Source organism: Scophthalmus maximus, chromosome 2, assembly GCF_022379125.1.
Source record: "Scophthalmus maximus strain ysfricsl-2021 chromosome 2, ASM2237912v1, whole genome shotgun sequence".
NCBI lineage: Eukaryota > Metazoa > Chordata > Actinopteri > Pleuronectiformes > Scophthalmidae > Scophthalmus > Scophthalmus maximus.
Genome location: NC_061516.1, coordinates 26,299,549 through 26,318,113, shown reverse-complemented (window position 1 = coordinate 26,318,113; position 18,565 = coordinate 26,299,549). Strand labels below are relative to the sequence as shown.

The 18,565-nt window shown below is 42.2% G+C and overlaps 3 protein-coding genes and 4 non-coding genes across 7 annotated transcripts; 5 read left to right on the top strand and 2 right to left on the bottom strand.

Moving 5' to 3' along the window:
• Window positions 1-341: 341 nt before the first annotated feature.
• On the top strand, window positions 342-414 carry trnav-cac. Its single transcript has one exon. It is a non-coding gene; the product is annotated as a tRNA-Val (tRNA).
• A 1,027-nt stretch (window positions 415-1,441) lies between these two features.
• On the top strand, window positions 1,442-1,514 carry trnav-aac. Its single transcript has one exon. It is a non-coding gene; the product is annotated as a tRNA-Val (tRNA).
• A 7,538-nt stretch (window positions 1,515-9,052) lies between these two features.
• LOC118300303 (late histone H2A.L3) lies at window positions 9,053-9,507 on the top strand. The gene has a single exon (XM_035624605.2). It carries the CDS (start codon window positions 9,073-9,075, stop codon window positions 9,454-9,456), a length of 384 nt encoding a protein of 127 aa, XP_035480498.1. The 5' UTR covers window positions 9,053-9,072; the 3' UTR covers window positions 9,457-9,507.
• Window positions 9,508-9,635: 128 nt separating this feature from the next.
• Window positions 9,636-10,510, bottom strand: LOC118300297 (histone H3). Its single transcript, XM_035624599.2, has one exon. It carries the CDS (start codon window positions 10,497-10,499, stop codon window positions 10,089-10,091), a length of 411 nt encoding a protein of 136 aa, XP_035480492.1. The 5' UTR covers window positions 10,500-10,510; the 3' UTR covers window positions 9,636-10,088.
• Window positions 10,511-10,971: 461 nt separating this feature from the next.
• Window positions 10,972-12,225, bottom strand: LOC118300283 (histone H1-like). Its single transcript, XM_047328371.1, has one exon. It carries the CDS (start codon window positions 12,197-12,199, stop codon window positions 11,564-11,566), a length of 636 nt encoding a protein of 211 aa, XP_047184327.1. The 5' UTR covers window positions 12,200-12,225; the 3' UTR covers window positions 10,972-11,563.
• Window positions 12,226-14,932: 2,707 nt separating this feature from the next.
• On the top strand, window positions 14,933-15,004 carry trnad-guc. Its single transcript has one exon. It is a non-coding gene; the product is annotated as a tRNA-Asp (tRNA).
• A 1,091-nt stretch (window positions 15,005-16,095) lies between these two features.
• Window positions 16,096-16,167, top strand: trnad-guc. Its single transcript has one exon. It is a non-coding gene; the product is annotated as a tRNA-Asp (tRNA).
• The last annotated feature ends 2,398 nt before the right edge of the window (window positions 16,168-18,565 follow it).

The following is an 18,565-nucleotide window of genomic DNA, read 5'->3' as shown; positions in this document are numbered from 1 at the left end:
ATCCCACATCAGAACATTCTGTATTTGTTTCACTCAACTTTAATTCATTTATTTCATATCTTTCAAAAACGTTTTTATGGTAAAAACACACACGCTTTTACTGAATACTTTTTCTTAATAATATTATACTTAATAATTCATAATTGCTTGTTATGCTCCTGTTAATGATCTTTAGCACATTGGGATTGACTCTAACAATAAATAAGCTCTTATAATATAACTATCAAATTCGGTGCCTGTAGCTCATTGTGTTCCTCACTCTGACTGGTGAGTATCTGCGTATTAATAATTAATTGTTCTCAGAGTCTAGATTCTCTAAACGTCCAAGACGGAGCCTGTAGGTTTCCGTAGTGTAGTGGTTATCACGTTCGCCTCACACGCGAAAGGTCCCCGGTTCGAAACCGGGCGGAAACATTCCTGAATTTTGTCAAATATATTAATGAATAACTCAACACTGAAGGTTGGAGACCGAACAACCGAAACCACCTGATGACGTGTGAAGCTCTTCTGCAGTTGGCAGACAGAGTCCAGTGCCCAGGGACCAACTGCAGTTGTTTTTAAATGATAAAAATCATAAGATTCAGTGGCTTAGTTGACCTGGAATGATGCACAAGCATCAACATGTTATGAGGAGTCAGAGAAATAGACAAGAAGAGTTCAGTTAACAATCATTCCCAGTAGCAGTTATGGAATAACTGTTATTTCTATTGCTATAATACAGATATTTTGTGTGTGTGTGTGCAAAGCGATAGTGAATTCAGAAAACAAATTACAGACGGTGAGTCTGTTGTTCTTCAATGACCAAACACCTCTTAGCTAATATCTTATATTTTTAACTGAGCTCAATTGATAATAATTTAAACACATTTAGCTAAAAGATGGAGACAGTTTGGAAGTTTATGCTATTTTCATAATCATTAAACTTTTTATAAAGTTGCATATGAAGGAGTTGCCTTTGTCACTGTTTTCTTCTAAGTTAAATAGACAATATGATTAAGTTATATGAAATTGGTAATAAATTCATTTTTATTGAAAGAAAATGTATATTTTGATCAGGATTACTAAATACGTAATGACTTGAGATATAAAGACATAGATGAATGATTGTCATGTGAACATGTAAAGTGTTGGACAGTTTATTTTCCTTTGTGCTTTTATTGTTTGTGAATATAACTTTTCTATATCTGTCCACTTGTTTCATTATTTTCTTTTGTTGTTTTGTTCCTTGTTCTTACATGGTTGGAATAAACACATTTTCAATTCAGAAGCAGCAGCAGGTCAGAGACTGAGTGGAGTGATTCTGTAACAGTCAGTGAATCACTTCAATCTATGTCATAACATCTGTCTGTCTTCTACCGGAAGGTTGTGACCCCGTCACTCATCACCGACGGATCACAGACCTGAGAAGTTGTTAATCACGTGTTTTCCAGTCTCGTCATCAGTTTCCGTAGTGTAGTGGTTATCACGTTCGCCTAACACGCGAAAGGTCCCCGGTTCGAGACCGGGCGGAAACATCGCTTTTCCAGCTGGCAACCCACCGTGACGTCACCAGTAGGTTCGTGAAGGTTGGTCAAATGATGCGCTGCTCTTCCTCTACAGGTTAAACTCGTCATAACTCGACTAGTTATTACTTCTGCAGTTATAAATGAGCTACTCGAAAAAATGTAGAACCCCCTCTTCATGGATCATTGGACGAAGCCTGCAGACAAACATCAGGGCTGAAAGATCGAGTTACACTCTCTGCATTTATTGGTTAAAACGGGGAAGATAATAATACGTCATTGTGTTTACCAAATATTGTTACACAATGAAAAATTAAATTAATATTTAGTCACCAATCACAAATTAATTGAGTCTTCGAGAATAAGGTCTTAAATTCACTTGAAAAATTACATTTTATTTCATATTATACTACGGAAATAAACAGTTCCTGTAGTCAGTGTGATGTGGTGTCATATCACACTGACTACAGGAACCTTCATGTCACCTTTTTAAACCTTTATAACATTCTATACTAACGATCTCTCTCTATCAAGTTTGGATGAATTTTACCAAGCTGTTAAATGACTGAACTAAACGTATTAGTTTCTTTATGAAGAACTTTATTGGTAAACAAGATGTAGGAGATGGCAGCCAGTGTAAAAGAAGAATGGCTGTGTCTCATTGTGTACAGTATCTGATCGGTGAGGACCTGTGAGTATTAATAATTGTTTTCAATTATTATTTCAAACAATATAAATATGTTTTTCAGACCGTGGCAACCCGCCGTGACGTCATCCGCCTGTTTGTGCAGTTGCTCCTATGATCTGCTCTTCTAGGAAACACTGAGCTCTTCCACTACAGTTCATAGCTGCTCTGCTATTTATTACCACCGCGGTCATAATAGGATACTGGAGAATGAAGAATTCCGTCTTCCTGGAGCATTGGACGGAGTTTTGAACTTTATTCATTATAGTTCCATATGAGGAATGTTTCTAATTGTTGATAATAGAACTAATTCATAGCTTCCATGTGCAAAGTGAGTGTAAAACTTTACTGCAGCTCATGTGAGACGTGAAACCTCAGCACACTTTATGTTTATACACTACATACAATTGCATTATTAATATACATCCTTAATATTTATATTCCTTATTCTGTATTAACTGTTTTACCTGTTTTTATTACACTTGGAGTGTTGTGTAACTAACACTGGAGTTTCCCAGTTTGAGATCAATGAAGTTTCTTTATCTAAAAAGTTCTGGTGAATTTTCACAAACTGTTAAATAACTACACTTAAGATTTTAGTTTTTTTATAAGAATTAATGGTATACACTAAGTGAATATACATATATATGAAACAGTAGTGGGACTGTTGTTGTCTTGTTCTCGACATCTTTACCATAAGTGAGGCTGCCCCCTGAAAACACCCGGGGTTTTTCACCATGGATGTGAAGCTTCAACGCAGAAATTACTTTTTAATCCGAAGTTGAGCTGCAGCTCCAGCTTAGTTTTATTTATTGTTTCTATTTAAAGTATAATAATCACAGGCTGCTGTATCCAGTGATGCTTAATATTCTATCGACTGACGTCAAGGACTGTAAATAAAGATGGACGACACGTCTCCACGTCCTGTTGTTCAGACGAGGCCCTACAACCCCATACGAGACCAGAGAGGGGTTGGTTGTCCTCTCTTCTTCTTCTTCTTCTTCTTCTTCGTTGTCATCGTTGTGTAACAACAGGAGCATTATCGCCACATTCTGATCATTCTGAGTTTTCCCTTTGTCCTCCGACTGTGGCAGATATTAAAATGTGGCTGAACAGCAAAAGAAGAGCGGAAACCATGTTGACCAATAGAAAGTAATTATCTTGTTGTTGCTTGTTAAGCATCTTCTTGTAAAGTAGAAACAAATGTCTCTGTGCTGAGAGAAATAACTGAGAAGCTTTAACTGTTTTGTCGATGTCCAATATCTCACTACCATGACAGTTTCTGTTCCACACGTCCCAGAAACTCCCAAGTTTAACTTCTTGTCACATGAATCCATCTTCTCTCAATAAGAATCGTCACATTCATGTTTCTCTGCGGGTGAACCATGTTTAGTTCAACTACGTGAAGTCCAGGTTCAGATTCATGTTATTTTATTAGGATTTGGTTTGAAGTGGACACAGACTCCTCATCCTTCATGACACACAATTTACAGACAGAAATATAAGAATATAGATACATAGATGAATGAATGAAATAAAAGTTATAGCGACTCACTAAGGATTATCTGGAATGTTATTCTCTGGCTTGTGATACGTTTTGGGGTTTTTTTGCAGCTCCTGCTCCTTCAAAAAGTAAATTTTTGAAATAATCTCTGTCATCACTAATTTACAACAACAACAACAACAACAACATGTGTTCTTCTAGTTCCGAAATCATTGGTTTCATTTGTGTATTCCTATATAAATTTGATGACTGTTCACATAATGATGTATTCATATTTATTTGTTTCATGTGATCTCTTGATCAATCTACCTACGTCGATCTCGGGGTCCCTCTAGTGGTCAGAGGGGCCTAAAGCAGACGAGTTCCTCGCCTCGGGGGCCCCCTAGAGGTTTGATCTGGAATGACTCAGTCTTCTTTCACGTCCTCAGATATGATATAAAGTCCGAGCGTCTTTCTGACGGATTCACTCTCGACTCTGTTCAAGCAAAGAAGAGAAGATGAGCGGACGCGGCAAAGGAGGCAAGGGACTCGGGAAAGGAGGCGCCAAGCGTCACCGCAAAGTTCTCCGCGACAACATCCAGGGAATCACCAAACCCGCCATCCGCCGTCTGGCTCGCCGCGGCGGAGTGAAGCGTATCTCCGGCCTGATCTACGAGGAGACCCGCGGCGTGCTCAAGGTTTTCCTGGAGAACGTGATCCGCGACGCCGTCACCTACACCGAGCACGCCAAGAGGAAGACGGTGACCGCCATGGACGTGGTGTACGCGCTCAAGAGGCAGGGCCGCACCCTGTACGGCTTCGGAGGCTAAACCACCAGCACCTGAACGCACCACCAGCAACACAACGGCTCTATTAAGAGCCAAACACCGAGTCCGTGAAGAGACGCACTTCCTCTTATACTTATAATATATCAATGAATTACATTCATGTGGATACATGGAGAAATCTCTAAGTGATAGTAGATAATCAGTCGTGATCCATTTAATCATATTTATACATAATGTCTAAGTTCTCAGGTGGAAGTTAGTTGGTGTCATTAAACATGACGTCTTCTAATCACAAACAATTCCTTCCCTCCGTTGTTGCATAAATTGATTTTGTGAAGAGAACCGTCCCATCGTGTGGTGGGAGAAAGATTTAACTCTTGTAAAAAAATTAATGGATAATAATGAAGACCAGCAGATGTTAAAAGGTTTAAACAAGTGTTAAAAATTAGAATAATAATTTTATTGATCAATAAACAAATAATTGGTCAAACAATTATAAATTAGTAATTGTGACTAACGTAAAGAATCAGTTATGCTTTATTATTCTGCCTTTTGATTTAACCTCACTTTATTTATTACTGTCAAACTCTTTAGATTATTAATATTATAATTTTTTTTTTCAAATCTCACCTGTGAAGACTGATCCAAACGTTATCCTGAGACATTCTGAAGAGATTTAAGATTTTAACATAAAATATCGAATTTTTCCAACCAAAATTTGATTTATTTAAACTCTGGTCTTCCCTAGGAGAAACACAGGAAGTATGATCTTGCTTTTTATAAACTGTGTGTGTGTGTTGCACAGTCCACTTATGGATCAGTCATTATTAGATTTGTGATGGGAATTAATTCTACTATGAACTTTATGAAAATTCAATTTCTTTCATGTCAAACATGTTACTCACAGACGACGCAGACATTAGATCAGATATTAAAACACAGAATCTAGACCTTGTTTCTATTGTGCGACAAAATTAATGGTGAAGTTGATGTTTATGAATGTGATGAATTCAGCATCATTATATCAAACGTGAATATTAAAGAGTGTTGTCTTGTATTAACAGCAACATTTTGACCAGCACTGTGGAAATATGATTATATATGAATATAAACTCATAACTGTACAGTTATTATTTCTTTTAGAAAGAACTCAATCATCGAAAATAATCTGTCAAAATTAAAATGTTAAAACAGCCACAACATCACGACTGACAGGTGAGGGGAGTGATATTGATAATGTTGTTACCATGGTTACCTGTCAGACGGTGAATGAAGTCGATGAGTTGGAAACAGATAAAAGAGGAAACCTTATGAATCTGAGCGACTTTGACCAGAGGCTGTTCCATCAGTGTCTCTGTTGCCATGTGCATTTACACTTCTGGGATTCTACTCATATCTGTTGGATTAACTGAGTATATTTACTTTTATGATATTGCCATTGTCTGCTTAACTGTGCTCTATCTGTTGTTTCTGGTTTTCTGTGTTCTTGCAGACCATTTCTAAGCTAAGTTCTGTTGTGGTCAGTATCTTTGAGCTAAATGGACCTATCCTCTAGTTTAAAAGCCTGTTTTACTACACTGTCTTTTACTAACTCATTCTAAACTGTTCTACTGTAATCAGTATCAGTTACCCCGAGTCCCTGATTCCGTCATCTTATAGTTTTCTAGATAGTCTTGTTTTTCATTCAGTTGTCTTCGCTGACTCTCACCTGCTGTGCTCTTCTGCGACTGGGCTTATTTAGTCTCTAAAAACGGACATTTCCCTGCTTAACAGTGATCTGCCTGTCTGTAGATTGAACTATCTGCCCTTGTGGACTTAAATCCAAGTAAAATTATCGTGGCTGAAAAACATTTTAGATATCTACCCTCAGCAGAGGTAGTTTCGGTTTGCTGTGGTACTTCACCAGGTGATTGGAGAACTTCACTGACTGTGGGGGCGGGGCCAGCACCCCTGTAGCCACTTTGGCTTTCAACACAGTCGAAGACGAATCCGACAAAGACAGGAGTCTTTCGTGGGAGGCCGAGTGGGAGCGAGTTTTTACTCTGAATTTTTACTCTTCTTCTCTTCCAAGTATCATGTGTTTATTTTCCATTCCTGTACACTACTCTCCTCGTCAACACTTTACACCACGAACCCACCCACTACGGCACAGAAATCTTCTCAATCTCATCTACCCCTCCCGGCCTACACAGACCCAGCACCTTGTCACAGGAGGCCTGTGGAACTGCCAGTCTGCTACCCGCAAGGCCGAGTTCATTTCTGGTTACACATCCTCTCTGTCCCTCGACTTTCTTGCTCTCACCTCGACCTGGATATCTCCCGACAACACCTCCACCCCTGCGGCCCTCTCCTCGGCCTACTCCTTCACCCACACACCTCGACCTGCTGGCAGAGGGGGAGGCACTTGTCTGCTACTCTCTCCTGAATGGAAATGCTCTCCTTAACCCCTTCCGCATTTTACTCCTACATCATTTGACTTCCATGCTGTTTCTGTAACTCACCCCGTGAAGTTAAACATGATTGTAACCTACCGCCCTCTTGGGAATCTCCTGGAGGAATGGGAGGTCCTCCCACCTTCTTCAGTCTATTGGTCCTGATCTCCTTCCCTTCCTCACCCATCTCATCAACACAACAGGTCACTTCCCAAGCGCTCTCAAAGCAGCAAGAGTGAACCCTCTCAAAGAAACCTACACTCGACCCTTCTGACGTGAGAAACTACAGACCTGTCTCTCCTCTTCCATTTCTTTCCAAAACTCTGGAACGTGCTGTCTTGTTTCAACTTTGTACATATCTCCACCAGAACAACCTTCTTGACCCCCACCAGTCAGGATTCAAGTTAGGACACTCAACAGAGACTGCCCTCCCAGCTGTCACAGAGGAACTCCACACAGCTAGGGCAGCCTCCCTCTCCTCTGTTGTCATCCTGCTCAAACTCTCAGCAGCTTTTGACACTGAACGACCGGATCCTCCTCTCCACCCTCAAACAACTGGGAGTCTCGGGCACGGCACTCTCCCTGTTTGCAACCTACCTCAAGGACGACACTTACAGGGTAACATGGAGAGGATCGATATCAGAACCCTGCAACCTCACCACTGGGGTCCCGCATGGCTCTGTTCTGAGTCCCATCCTCTTCTCTTTGTACACCAGGTCACTAGGCTCTGTCATTCACTCGCATGGCTTTTCTTATCATAGCTACGCAGATGACACCCAACTCACGTGGTCCTTTCCACAATCGGAAACGCAGGTGGCAGCACGAATCACTGCATGTCTGGCCGACATTTCTCAGTAGATGTCCACACACCACCTGAAGCTCAACCTGGACAAGACCGAGATGCTCTTCCTCCCAGGGAAGGCCTCCCCCACAAACGACCTCTCCATCACCATCGAGAACTCGGTGGTGACCCCTACTCAAACCGCGAGGAACTCGGGTGTGACACTGGATGACCAGCTGTCCTTCACTGCCAACATCACAGTGACACACACACACACACACACACACACACACACACACACACACACACACACACACACACACACACACACACACACACACACACACACACACACACACACACACACACACACACACACACACACACACACACACACACACACACACACACACACTCTCTCTAACAAAAAAATAAAAATTATAGCACTTTCTTATCCTTGGTGCTAATAATAGCACTTGAAGCTTTGGACATAAGCTCTGCTAAATGAATGTAATGGTGACAGGAGGCTTCATCCAAATGTATGGTAAGAAGAGAAAAACCTACATTGACGTTATGAAGATGACGCGACGTCTGTAGTTACAAATCACCTCATCACTGAATTTCACTGAATCTGACGTTTTATTACAACTAAATTCTGAAGGTTTTTACTAAGTTTAATTCATTAAATATTTGGATAAGAAAAATATGATTGATTATTTTACCTCAAGGCTGTTGACACTATTTTGTGATTAATGCAAAAAAATAAAAACAGATCCACTTTGTTAAAACATTTAATGTGAAGACAACTTGAGTTCAGATGTAGAATCTGTAATAGACACATTTTAATTACAATTTAATGTCTTATGTGTTTATTTAAACTCAAAATTTGGAACAGGGACAAGAGATCCGATCATTGATCTTTAATTATAGATTATATCTCTCGTGACAGTGGACAAGTACACGAGAAAACAAATACAAAATGAAGCCTCGGACATGTTTTATATGAAAAATGATTCACACACTGATCAATAACTTGAAGATCAATAACTCGATGACTGACTAAATATTTCAGATTGAGAAACTTCCTTATGATGAATTAAAGTACGTGATCAGTCCAGTTCGTCTTCTGTCTTGTCAACACCTTGAATTTAAATTTCACATTAACTTTTATTAATTATATTAAACGTCTGAGCTGAGGTGTTTTATTTTGAAAAATATAGTTCAATGAAAATGCGGAAGTGTCTTTAAATACAGGAAGCTGTAATAGACTCTTCCCTTTGATTGGACGATCACACTTTACGATCAATCTGACCAATGGATGAGCCGCAGAGGAGAAATATAAACCCGCTGTTCTCCTGCTGTACGGTATCTTTGAATATTTGACTTCAACTGAACTGAATCATGTCTGGACGCGGAAAAGGAGCCGGTAAGACCAGGGCGAAGGCCAAGACCCGCTCCTCCAGGGCCGGACTCCAGTTCCCGGTGGGTCGTGTCCACAGACATCTGAGGAAGGGCAACTACGCCCAGCGTGTCGGTGCCGGAGCTCCGGTCTACCTGGCGGCGGTGCTCGAGTACCTGACCGCTGAGATCCTTGAGCTGGCCGGTAACGCGGCCCGCGACAACAAGAAGACCAGGATCATCCCCCGTCACCTGCAGCTGGCTGTCCGCAACGACGAGGAGCTCAACAAGCTGCTGGGCGGAGTCACCATCGCTCAGGGCGGCGTGCTGCCCAACATCCAGGCGGTGCTGCTGCCCAAGAAGACCGAGAAGCCCGCGAAGAAGTGAAGACCCCCGGGACCGACTGACCAACACAACGGCTCTTTTAAGAGCCACACACCCTGAACCAGAGAGAAGCTGCTTCCTGCACTATTATGTTCATTCATTATTACAAGTTCGAAGAATTGATAAATAGTAAAACGTATGTTCGAATAAGAACATTGGAAACTTATAAATTAGCAAAACAAGCATAAATGTATAGTCTTGTTTTCGATTTCTACTTCATACACATTCACCTGGTTTAGAACGAATTAATGACTACCTAGTTTTCACTGATTTGGAATATAATTAAAATGTAATGGTTTTTTATCAGGATTCCAGTTAATATGCATGAACCTCTAAAATTTGATGGAGTGACTTAAGATCAATCTTGAAAAGGACTTCTCAAAGTTAATGTGGTTTGGGTTAAGATTCCCGTGAATGTGAAACCACTTCCTACCGTAATGCCTAGTATAGACACGTGGCTTGAACCAAGTCCGTGTTATCACGTGAATAACAATAAAAATCGCTCTTTCAAATTCATATATTTATGCAGTAAGATAAACACGTGACTTGTCTGTTTAGAGGAACATGTGATCTTCAGTGAACAGTGAGGTGGCTCTTAAAAGAACCGTTGTGTAAATATCAGGAGCCGGGAGACTCTAAGCTCTCTCCCCTCGGATGCGGCGGGCCAGCTGGATGTCTTTGGGCATGATGGTGACCCTCTTGGCGTGGATGGCGCACAGGTTGGTGTCCTCGAACAGGCCGACCAGGTAAGCCTCGCTGGCCTCCTGCAGAGCCATGACGGCGGAGCTCTGGAAGCGCAGGTCGGTCTTGAAGTCCTGGGCGATCTCTCGCACCAGGCGCTGGAAAGGCAGCTTGCGGATCAGCAGCTCGGTGGACTTCTGGTAGCGGCGGATCTCCCGCAGCGCCACGGTACCGGGCCTGTAGCGGTGAGGCTTCTTCACGCCGCCGGTGGCCGGCGCGCTCTTGCGGGCAGCCTTGGTGGCGAGCTGCTTCCTGGGAGCTTTTCCTCCGGTGGACTTACGAGCGGTTTGTTTGGTTCTTGCCATTTTTGTAACTTATTCAGTCAAACAAAGAATGAAGTGAAACGCGGTAAACAGCGGGTTTATAAAGGAACTGCCGGAGATACGTCACAGGTCGTTGGACCAATCCGGGAGGAGCGCGCGCTGGAGACTCATCAGCCATTGGATGAATCAAATTTGAAAAGTCAACCAACCACGTTCAGCGGCTGTTCAACGGCTTCAGGAGAAAAGGGAAACGATTTGATGTCTGCTTTTATCGGTGTGAACAAAGTTCAAACAGTTTTTGCAATATGTTTCTCCATAATTGAACAACATCGACAACATTTACTTCAATCTTCCTCTTTTCAAAAGTCCTGTTTAATATTTTCAAAATATATAATATATTTATTTTTTTAATCTTTCATGGTCTTTGAGGTCTGAAGCTGCAGAGCTTTGATTCATAATTCTGTTGGAATATTGCAATATATGAAAACCTTTGACTGTTATAATAATTATATATATATATTACGGTTCATGTGGGTTTTCTGGACAAGAAAAAAAGCAACTGTGTCGCTATATATATCTATATATATAGATATATAGAATGTATTACCTGTAATCTGCCTCCCAACAGACGCTGATCTGCTAATTTGTTGTCTGTCACAATCAATATTTCATATATATTTTAATCAGACTGATGACATCACACCCTCAGACAATAACTGATCATCTTGATCAATAGCCTCTGATTATTGACACTTTAGCCTCAGACGTTAACAATCATATCGATGACGTGACCTTATTAAACGTGTTTAGTGGCAGATGAATATTTATTTCCTGCTTTGATGAACTAGAGTGAACAGCAGCTGATCGCCGATCAATGTCGGTGTAACGAGGCTGCAGCAGAAATCTGAATGATCATTATCCTAAAATCTGATGCGTTAATTCATCTCACATGTGTTTTCTGGTCGATTGGAGTCTGGTGGGTCAACAGTGGACAGTGAGTGATTGATGACGTCAGTGAGTGACAGGAGAGTCGCGCTCCTCAGTAGAAAGTGTGGTGGCTCTTAAAAGAGCCGTTGAGTGTGTGACGTCAGTGACCGGCAGCCGCTTCACTTCTTCGCCTTCTTAGCTGCGGGCTTCTTTGCCGGAGCTTTCTTGACCACGGGCTTCTTCACGGCGGCCTTGGACTTCTTGACAGCGGCCTTCTTGGGACTCTTCTTCGGGGGGGCGACCGTCTTAGGACTCTTCTTCACCACCGTCTTCTTCGCCGCCGCTTTCTTCGGGGACTTCTTCGCCACCGTCTTCTTCACCACCGTCTTCTTCACGGCCGCTTTCTTGGCCGCGGGTTTCTTGGCTTTGACGGCGGTCGTCGGCTTCTTCTTCACCACCACCACCGCTTTCTTGGCGGCGGGCTTCGCGGCTTTGGCTTCCTTGACGAGCTTGAGGGAGCCGGACGCCCCGATGCCTCTGACGTGGATCAGGACTCCGGAGCTCACCAGCTTCGTGATGGTGGCGTTGATGCGTTTGTTCAACTTGATCACGTCGACGCCTTTAGCCGACAGGTTCTTCTTCAGCGCGGTCACCGAGGTCCCCTTGCGTTCCTTGACCTCTGTCAGACAGTCTGTGATCATCTGCGGCAGGGAGGGTCCGTCCTTCCTGCGCCGGGGAGCGCTCTTCTTCTTCGGGGACTTGGCCACTTTGGCCGGGGCGGCCGCTGCTGCTGCTGCTGGAAGTTCTTCTGCCATGTCGTCGTGTCGTGAGATGTGCGGTGTCTCAGTGACGGTGTCCGCGCTCAGCGCAGGAGGCGGCATTTATCAAGCCCATGAGAACCGTGAAGAGTGAAGGTGCAGCGCCTCCAACGTGGCGACACTTTGTGTTTTCTCCTCCGCGTCTTGTCCAGAAAATCCACACGAACCGAGCGCGACTGGACTCGAGTGTTGTGTCCGCGGCGAGGAGCCTCTGTCCCCGTCACGCCGAGCTCACGTTCGCCCGCCGTCACTCGGTCGTTTCCCTCCAGGAGCCTCCAGACCTCCCGGACACCCGCCGACTCTGCACAACTCGCGTCACTTTTCCTCTGATAAAACGCGTGAAAACGACTCGTGTGGACACTGACCGCGGTTGTCCGGCGAGCCGACGCGTCTGTGGACGAGTCCGAGTGAAAAGTGTGTCTCTGAGTGATCTTCTTCAGCTCAACCCGCGGAGCTTTAGTGAGGAACCAAACACACCGGCCTCCTGCCGCAGCTGACCCCGTGGAAAACTCTCCGTCTCCGGCAGATCGTGACACACAGACACCGCCGGATCCTTCTCTCATTGACGAGGCAGTGATCAGCTTCAGATGTGGATCACGTTGTCACAGCCGAGGGGAAACGTGGAGATGAATCCATGAAACACATCTGTGCCACAACTCTGCTTCAGAACAGAATCAATGTTGGTTGATTTGTAGAAACAGCAGCTACATTAAAACATCAAGTAACATTCAGCTCTGTTTCAGATGCTCTGATGTGTTTTGTCACGTTAATGTAAATACATATATGGAAAAGTTTCTTGTTAATCAGAGTTATAGAAGAACAACAGACTGACTGTTCTTCAGACACAAGACAAGTGTAGCCGAGTGGTTGACTAAGTAAGTTCATCCTATAATTTTCTTCTATGTTTGTACAATACTTCCCTCATATGTTTTACCTGCGTCGTCACTGCGATGTTTGCAGCGAAGGACATCCGCTCGTCCAGTGTCACAGCCGGTTCTTTCACCACAGTTGGTGGGACACGACTTCCCTGGGAGCAGAAGCATTTTTCTTCCTCTCCATATTGCTCCACCATTTTCCTACGGTAGTTAGATTTCTCTTTGGAAATTGCTGCTTTGCCATATTTTCCCACGACAAGTTGATTTCAGTAACAAAGAACATCTGCCTTGTCCGATGTTTCCATTGTCTTTGTAAAGTTGTCTCTCTCTCTGTGGACAGTAAAAAGCCGCAAGAACCAAAGTTACTGTGGCAACTGAGTTCCTGAGCCACTGAAGGAAAAAACCATGTAATGATGATGAAGAACTTTACATAACAAAACTTGTGTTTGGGCTGATTGACTAAAAACTACTGCACAGACACATTTGATGCTCTCACATGTTTCCTGTCTCTCGTTCGACTCACATGTTCAGTGACCTTTAACGTTTAAATTCACCACGTTTGAATCACAATTCAAACAATGTGTTCAGGAATATGATTCTTGGAAAAACACAAATGAGCCTAGAGTCAAATTTATATAGATTTCATATTGTGTTGTCCACGTGTGACGACGTTACAGCAGCACATGAAGAAACAGGCCTCAGACAGAACCAACGCATAGAGCAAGTAAATATGAATATGTGCAAACTTCCCGTCAATCAATCACCTGTTCCAATCGATTTTCTGAACAGAAACAAATAAACAGCTTCATCCACTGTTGTATCGTACATGTAGTCGGGACGTCTGAGGTCCTGACTACACTGCGTTGTGTTCTGGTTCACACTGCGACGCTGGACATTAACATAACTTGTGGAACTCGAATTATTCCTGAAGTGAATTCATGAAGAGCGAAACGTCACTTGCAATTCAGTCTTCACAACAATGTAGTGTCTTTTTCTCCATATATGGAATGAGAGGGGAATAAGTGTTTACATCTCTTTCTTTGGAATGCCAAGATAAGGGTCTCCTGATGAACCCTCACCTCACCTTTTGACCCCTCTAAGTTTTACGACTCACATAGCATATCTTGGATCAACCAGATGTTCCTACTCGAGCCAACAACGGACCTATAAATGTAACCCCCCAAGAAGAGTCGGAAGGGTTGTCATTTTGGCCGGACACTCTCCAAGCTCTGCAGTGCTTGTAATCGATGCTGGTCTTTTTGTAATAAACCTTTATATACAATCAAGACGGTGTCGGCGGACTTCTCTTCAATACATCTTCACATCATCGATACTTAGTATACAACAACAACAACAACAACAACAACACACCTCTCGCAGTCAAGCTCAACACAGGCTGACGAGTAACTGGCGAGCAGTAGAGGGCTCAGTAATTCAAGCTAAAGCAGAGTTGAGGTTGAATTGTCCTTCCTATCTACTATTCCTTGACCTCACAGGAAAACGTCATTAGGTCTACTTCTACTTCTACTTCTGATTGACTCGTTTACATCTGTGCATGGCGCCTCATGTTAAATATCACTGCCGCCATGAATTGTGGGGCGTCTTTATCTCCAGTGTATCCTGTGCTAGGAGATAGGAAAGGAAGCATTGAAGCTCCTTTCCTAAACATTTAGAGGATCTGAACAGCTCTTATCATGGTGTTGATCAAATTCTTCCGGGTCACGTCAAGATTTAGCAAACTTCATAAGACAATCTTCAGACACACCACAGTGACAACTGCTGGTCAACAAGATACTGCACCTGGTATTCACAGTATATCAAGGACACTCAGATGAGTCTTCCATATCTGTATCTTTCCTCGTTAGTATAGTGGACAGTATCTCCGCCTGTCACGCGGAAGACCGGGGTTCGATTCCCCGACGGGGAGAACTATTTGTTTCCTCCGATGTAAAACACTCTTTGAATCAAAAACTTCTATCTGAAGGGAAACGTGGACGTTATCCTCAACTTCTCTGATGAGACAACGCAGATCTCTTCATTTCCTCACTCACAAAATGTCCTTCACAAGTCACCACAACTTTTTTTTCCCCGCCATTGGCCATTATGTGTAGTCTACAGAGTGTAACATTCATAAACTTTTTTTCCTTTGCTTTGGCCCACACTCTAGCAGGTAGGTGGCAGTAATGCGCCACACAGGCTAGGTGCCATCCTCTATAAAACCAGAAGAAGAAGAAACGAAATTACGCTGCTGTTCCAATTGCAGAATGACCATTCTTGAATGACTCAAGAACGTTCTTCCGATTTGAACTGTCAAGAATGTTCTTAAAAGAACGCGAGTACGTACTCTTTGGTATTGAGAAACGGCCTCTGAGGCTGAGAAAATGAAGCCTATGGGAAGTGCTATAAACTGCAGTTCACTAGATGCCCCCGTGAGGCTGCTCCAAAAGCGAGCGAATCCTCATAGAGCCCCATCTTAAAATGTCCAACTTTACAACAGAATTAAACCTGTTTACAGCCTGGTTCAAAAACGGTTTTGGTCCCAATGGCTAATCCCCCCCTTTCGTGACAACTCAGGGGGAGGGGGGTTATAACTCGCCCATTTATAATATATTACTGTTTGAAATTCTATATAATTAGGGGCGTGGTCTATTTGATTGACAGCCGGGGCTCGCTCGTTCGCTGAAAAAAACAAACAACAAACTATAAATCCACTAATACTCACCACATATAACTGCTCGAAAATTATATTCACATTAACTCATTAGAATTAAAATATAATGGTGAAAACTACAACCATTATACATTATAAAAAATGGAGGCCTTTTTAAGATAGTGTAGTATAATTTTAGTAACATAAATCGTATTTTCATGTCTTTTCTACCACTTGTAATGTTGGCTGGGACGACCGACTGTGTGCAGCATCGGAAGGTTAGCATTTAGCCTAGCTTCTGAACCTGGCTCCTTAGCCTCAGCTAACAGGGCAGCTTCGCGGTAGGTGGAAGTGTAGACTTCTACAGTTCCTCGTTAGTATAGTGGACAGTATCTCCGCCTGTCACGCGGAAGACCGGGGTTCGATTCCCCGACGGGGAGAAAAACTTATTGACCTTGATTTAAGTTGAAAGACTTGTATCTGTCACGTGGACATTATCCTCAACTTCTCCAGATGAGAAGTCACAAATCTCTGCAGATGTCTTCTGGACTTTCTCCTCCTTGTTTGAACCTCTGGACACTGGTGGAGTTATTATCATCATGAACTGATGTGAAGTTATTATCATCATGAACTGATGTGGAGTTATTATCATCATGAACTGATGTGGAGAACTGATGTGGAGTTATTATCATCATGAACTGATGTGGAGAACTGATGTGGAGTTATTATCATCATGAACTGATGTGGAGTTATTATCATCATGAACTGATGTAGAGTTATTATCATCATGAACTGATGTGGAGTTATTATCATCATGAACAGATGTGAAGTTATTATCATCATGAACTGATGTGGAGTTATTATCATCATGAACAGATGTGAAGTTATTATCATCATGAACTGATGTGAAGTTATTATCATCATGAACTGATGTGAAGTTATTATCATCATGAACTGATGTGGAGTTATTATCATCATGAACTGATGTGGAGTTATTATCATCATGAACTGATGTGGAGAACTGATGTGGAGTTATTATCATCATGAACTGATGTGGAGAACTGATGTGGAGTTATTATCATCATGAACTGATGTGGAGTTATTATCATCATGAACTGATGTAGAGTTATTATCATCATGAACTGATGTGGAGTTATTATCATCATGAACAGATGTGAAGTTATTATCATCATGAACTGATGTGGAGTTATTATCATCATGAACAGATGTGAAGTTATTATCATCATGAACTGATGTGGAGTTATTATCATCATGAACTGATGTGGAGTTATTATCATCATGAACTGATGTGGAGAACTGATGTGGAGTTATTATCATCATGAACTGATGTGGAGAACTGATGTGGAGTTATTATCATCATGAACTGATGTGGAGTTATTATCATCATGAACTGATGTAGAGTTATTATCATCATGAACTGATGTGGAGTTATTATCATCATGAACTGATGTGGAGTTATTATCATCATGAACTGATGTGGAGTTATTATCATCATGAACTGATGTGGAGTTATTATCATCATGAACTGATGTGGAGTTATTATCATCATGAACTGATGTAGAGTTATTATCATCATGAACTGATGTGGAGTTATTATCATCATGAACTGATGTGGAGTTATTATCATCATGAACTGATGCATGCAGAGATTTTCCCGCTGGTGTGAACGAGTCTGACTCAGACGACGATCTTCTGCTGCTGCGCTCGTCACATGTCGAATACAAACTCTGCTCTGTGGACTTTCATTATGATGATGATACCCAGCTGTATTTATCTATAAAGCCAGATGAAACTAATCAGGTAGACAAACTTCAGGATTGTCTTAAAGACATAAAGGCCTGGATGACTTATCATTTTTTTCTTCTAAATTCACAAAAAACTGAGGTCATTATTCTCGGCCCTAAACACCTCAGAGAAACATTATCTGATCATATAGTTACTTTGGATGGTCGAACCTTGGCCTCCAGCTCTACTGTGAGAAACCTTGGAGGTACCTTTGACCAGGACATGTCCTTTGACTCACACATAAAACAAGTCTCTAGGACAGCCTTCTTTCACCTGCGCAATATCAAGAACATTAGAAACATCTTATCTCAAAAGGATGCTGAAAAACTAGTCCATGCTTTTGTTACTTCTAGACTGGACTACTGTAATTCATTACTGCTAGGATGCCCCAATAAGTCTGTGAAAAGCCTCCAGCTAATCCAAAATGCTGCAGCTCGAGTTCTGACAGGAACTAGAAAAAGAGATCATATTTTTCCAGTGTTAGAATCTCTGCATTGGCTTCCTGTAAAATTCAGAATAGAATTCAAAATACTGCTCCTAACCTACAAAGCCCTTAACAATCAAGCTCCATCATATCTTACAGAGCTCCTAGTTTCATATTATCCCAATAGATCACTTCGCTCTGTAAATGCAGGATTACTTGTGGTTCCCAGAGTCTGTAAAAGTAGAATGGGAGGCAGAGCCTTCAGCCACCAGGCTCCTCTCCTCTGGAACCAGCTCCCAGTTTGTGTCAGGGATGCAGATACCCTCTCTACATTTAAAGTTAAACTTAAAACCTTCCTTTTTGATAAAGCTTATAGTTAGAACTGCTCAGGTGTTTAATAAACCATTTCTTTATTATGCTGTTATAGGCCTAGACTGCTGGGGGAACTTATATCATGAGCATCTTTCTCCTTCTCCCTCTCTCTCTTTATCTCTCTCTCCTTCTCCCACTTTTTTTCAACCTCTCTCTCTCTCTCTGCACTAGTAGATCTGACCCCAGAGCTGCAGGATCCAAACCTGTCATTATTATTGTTATTGTTATTATTATTA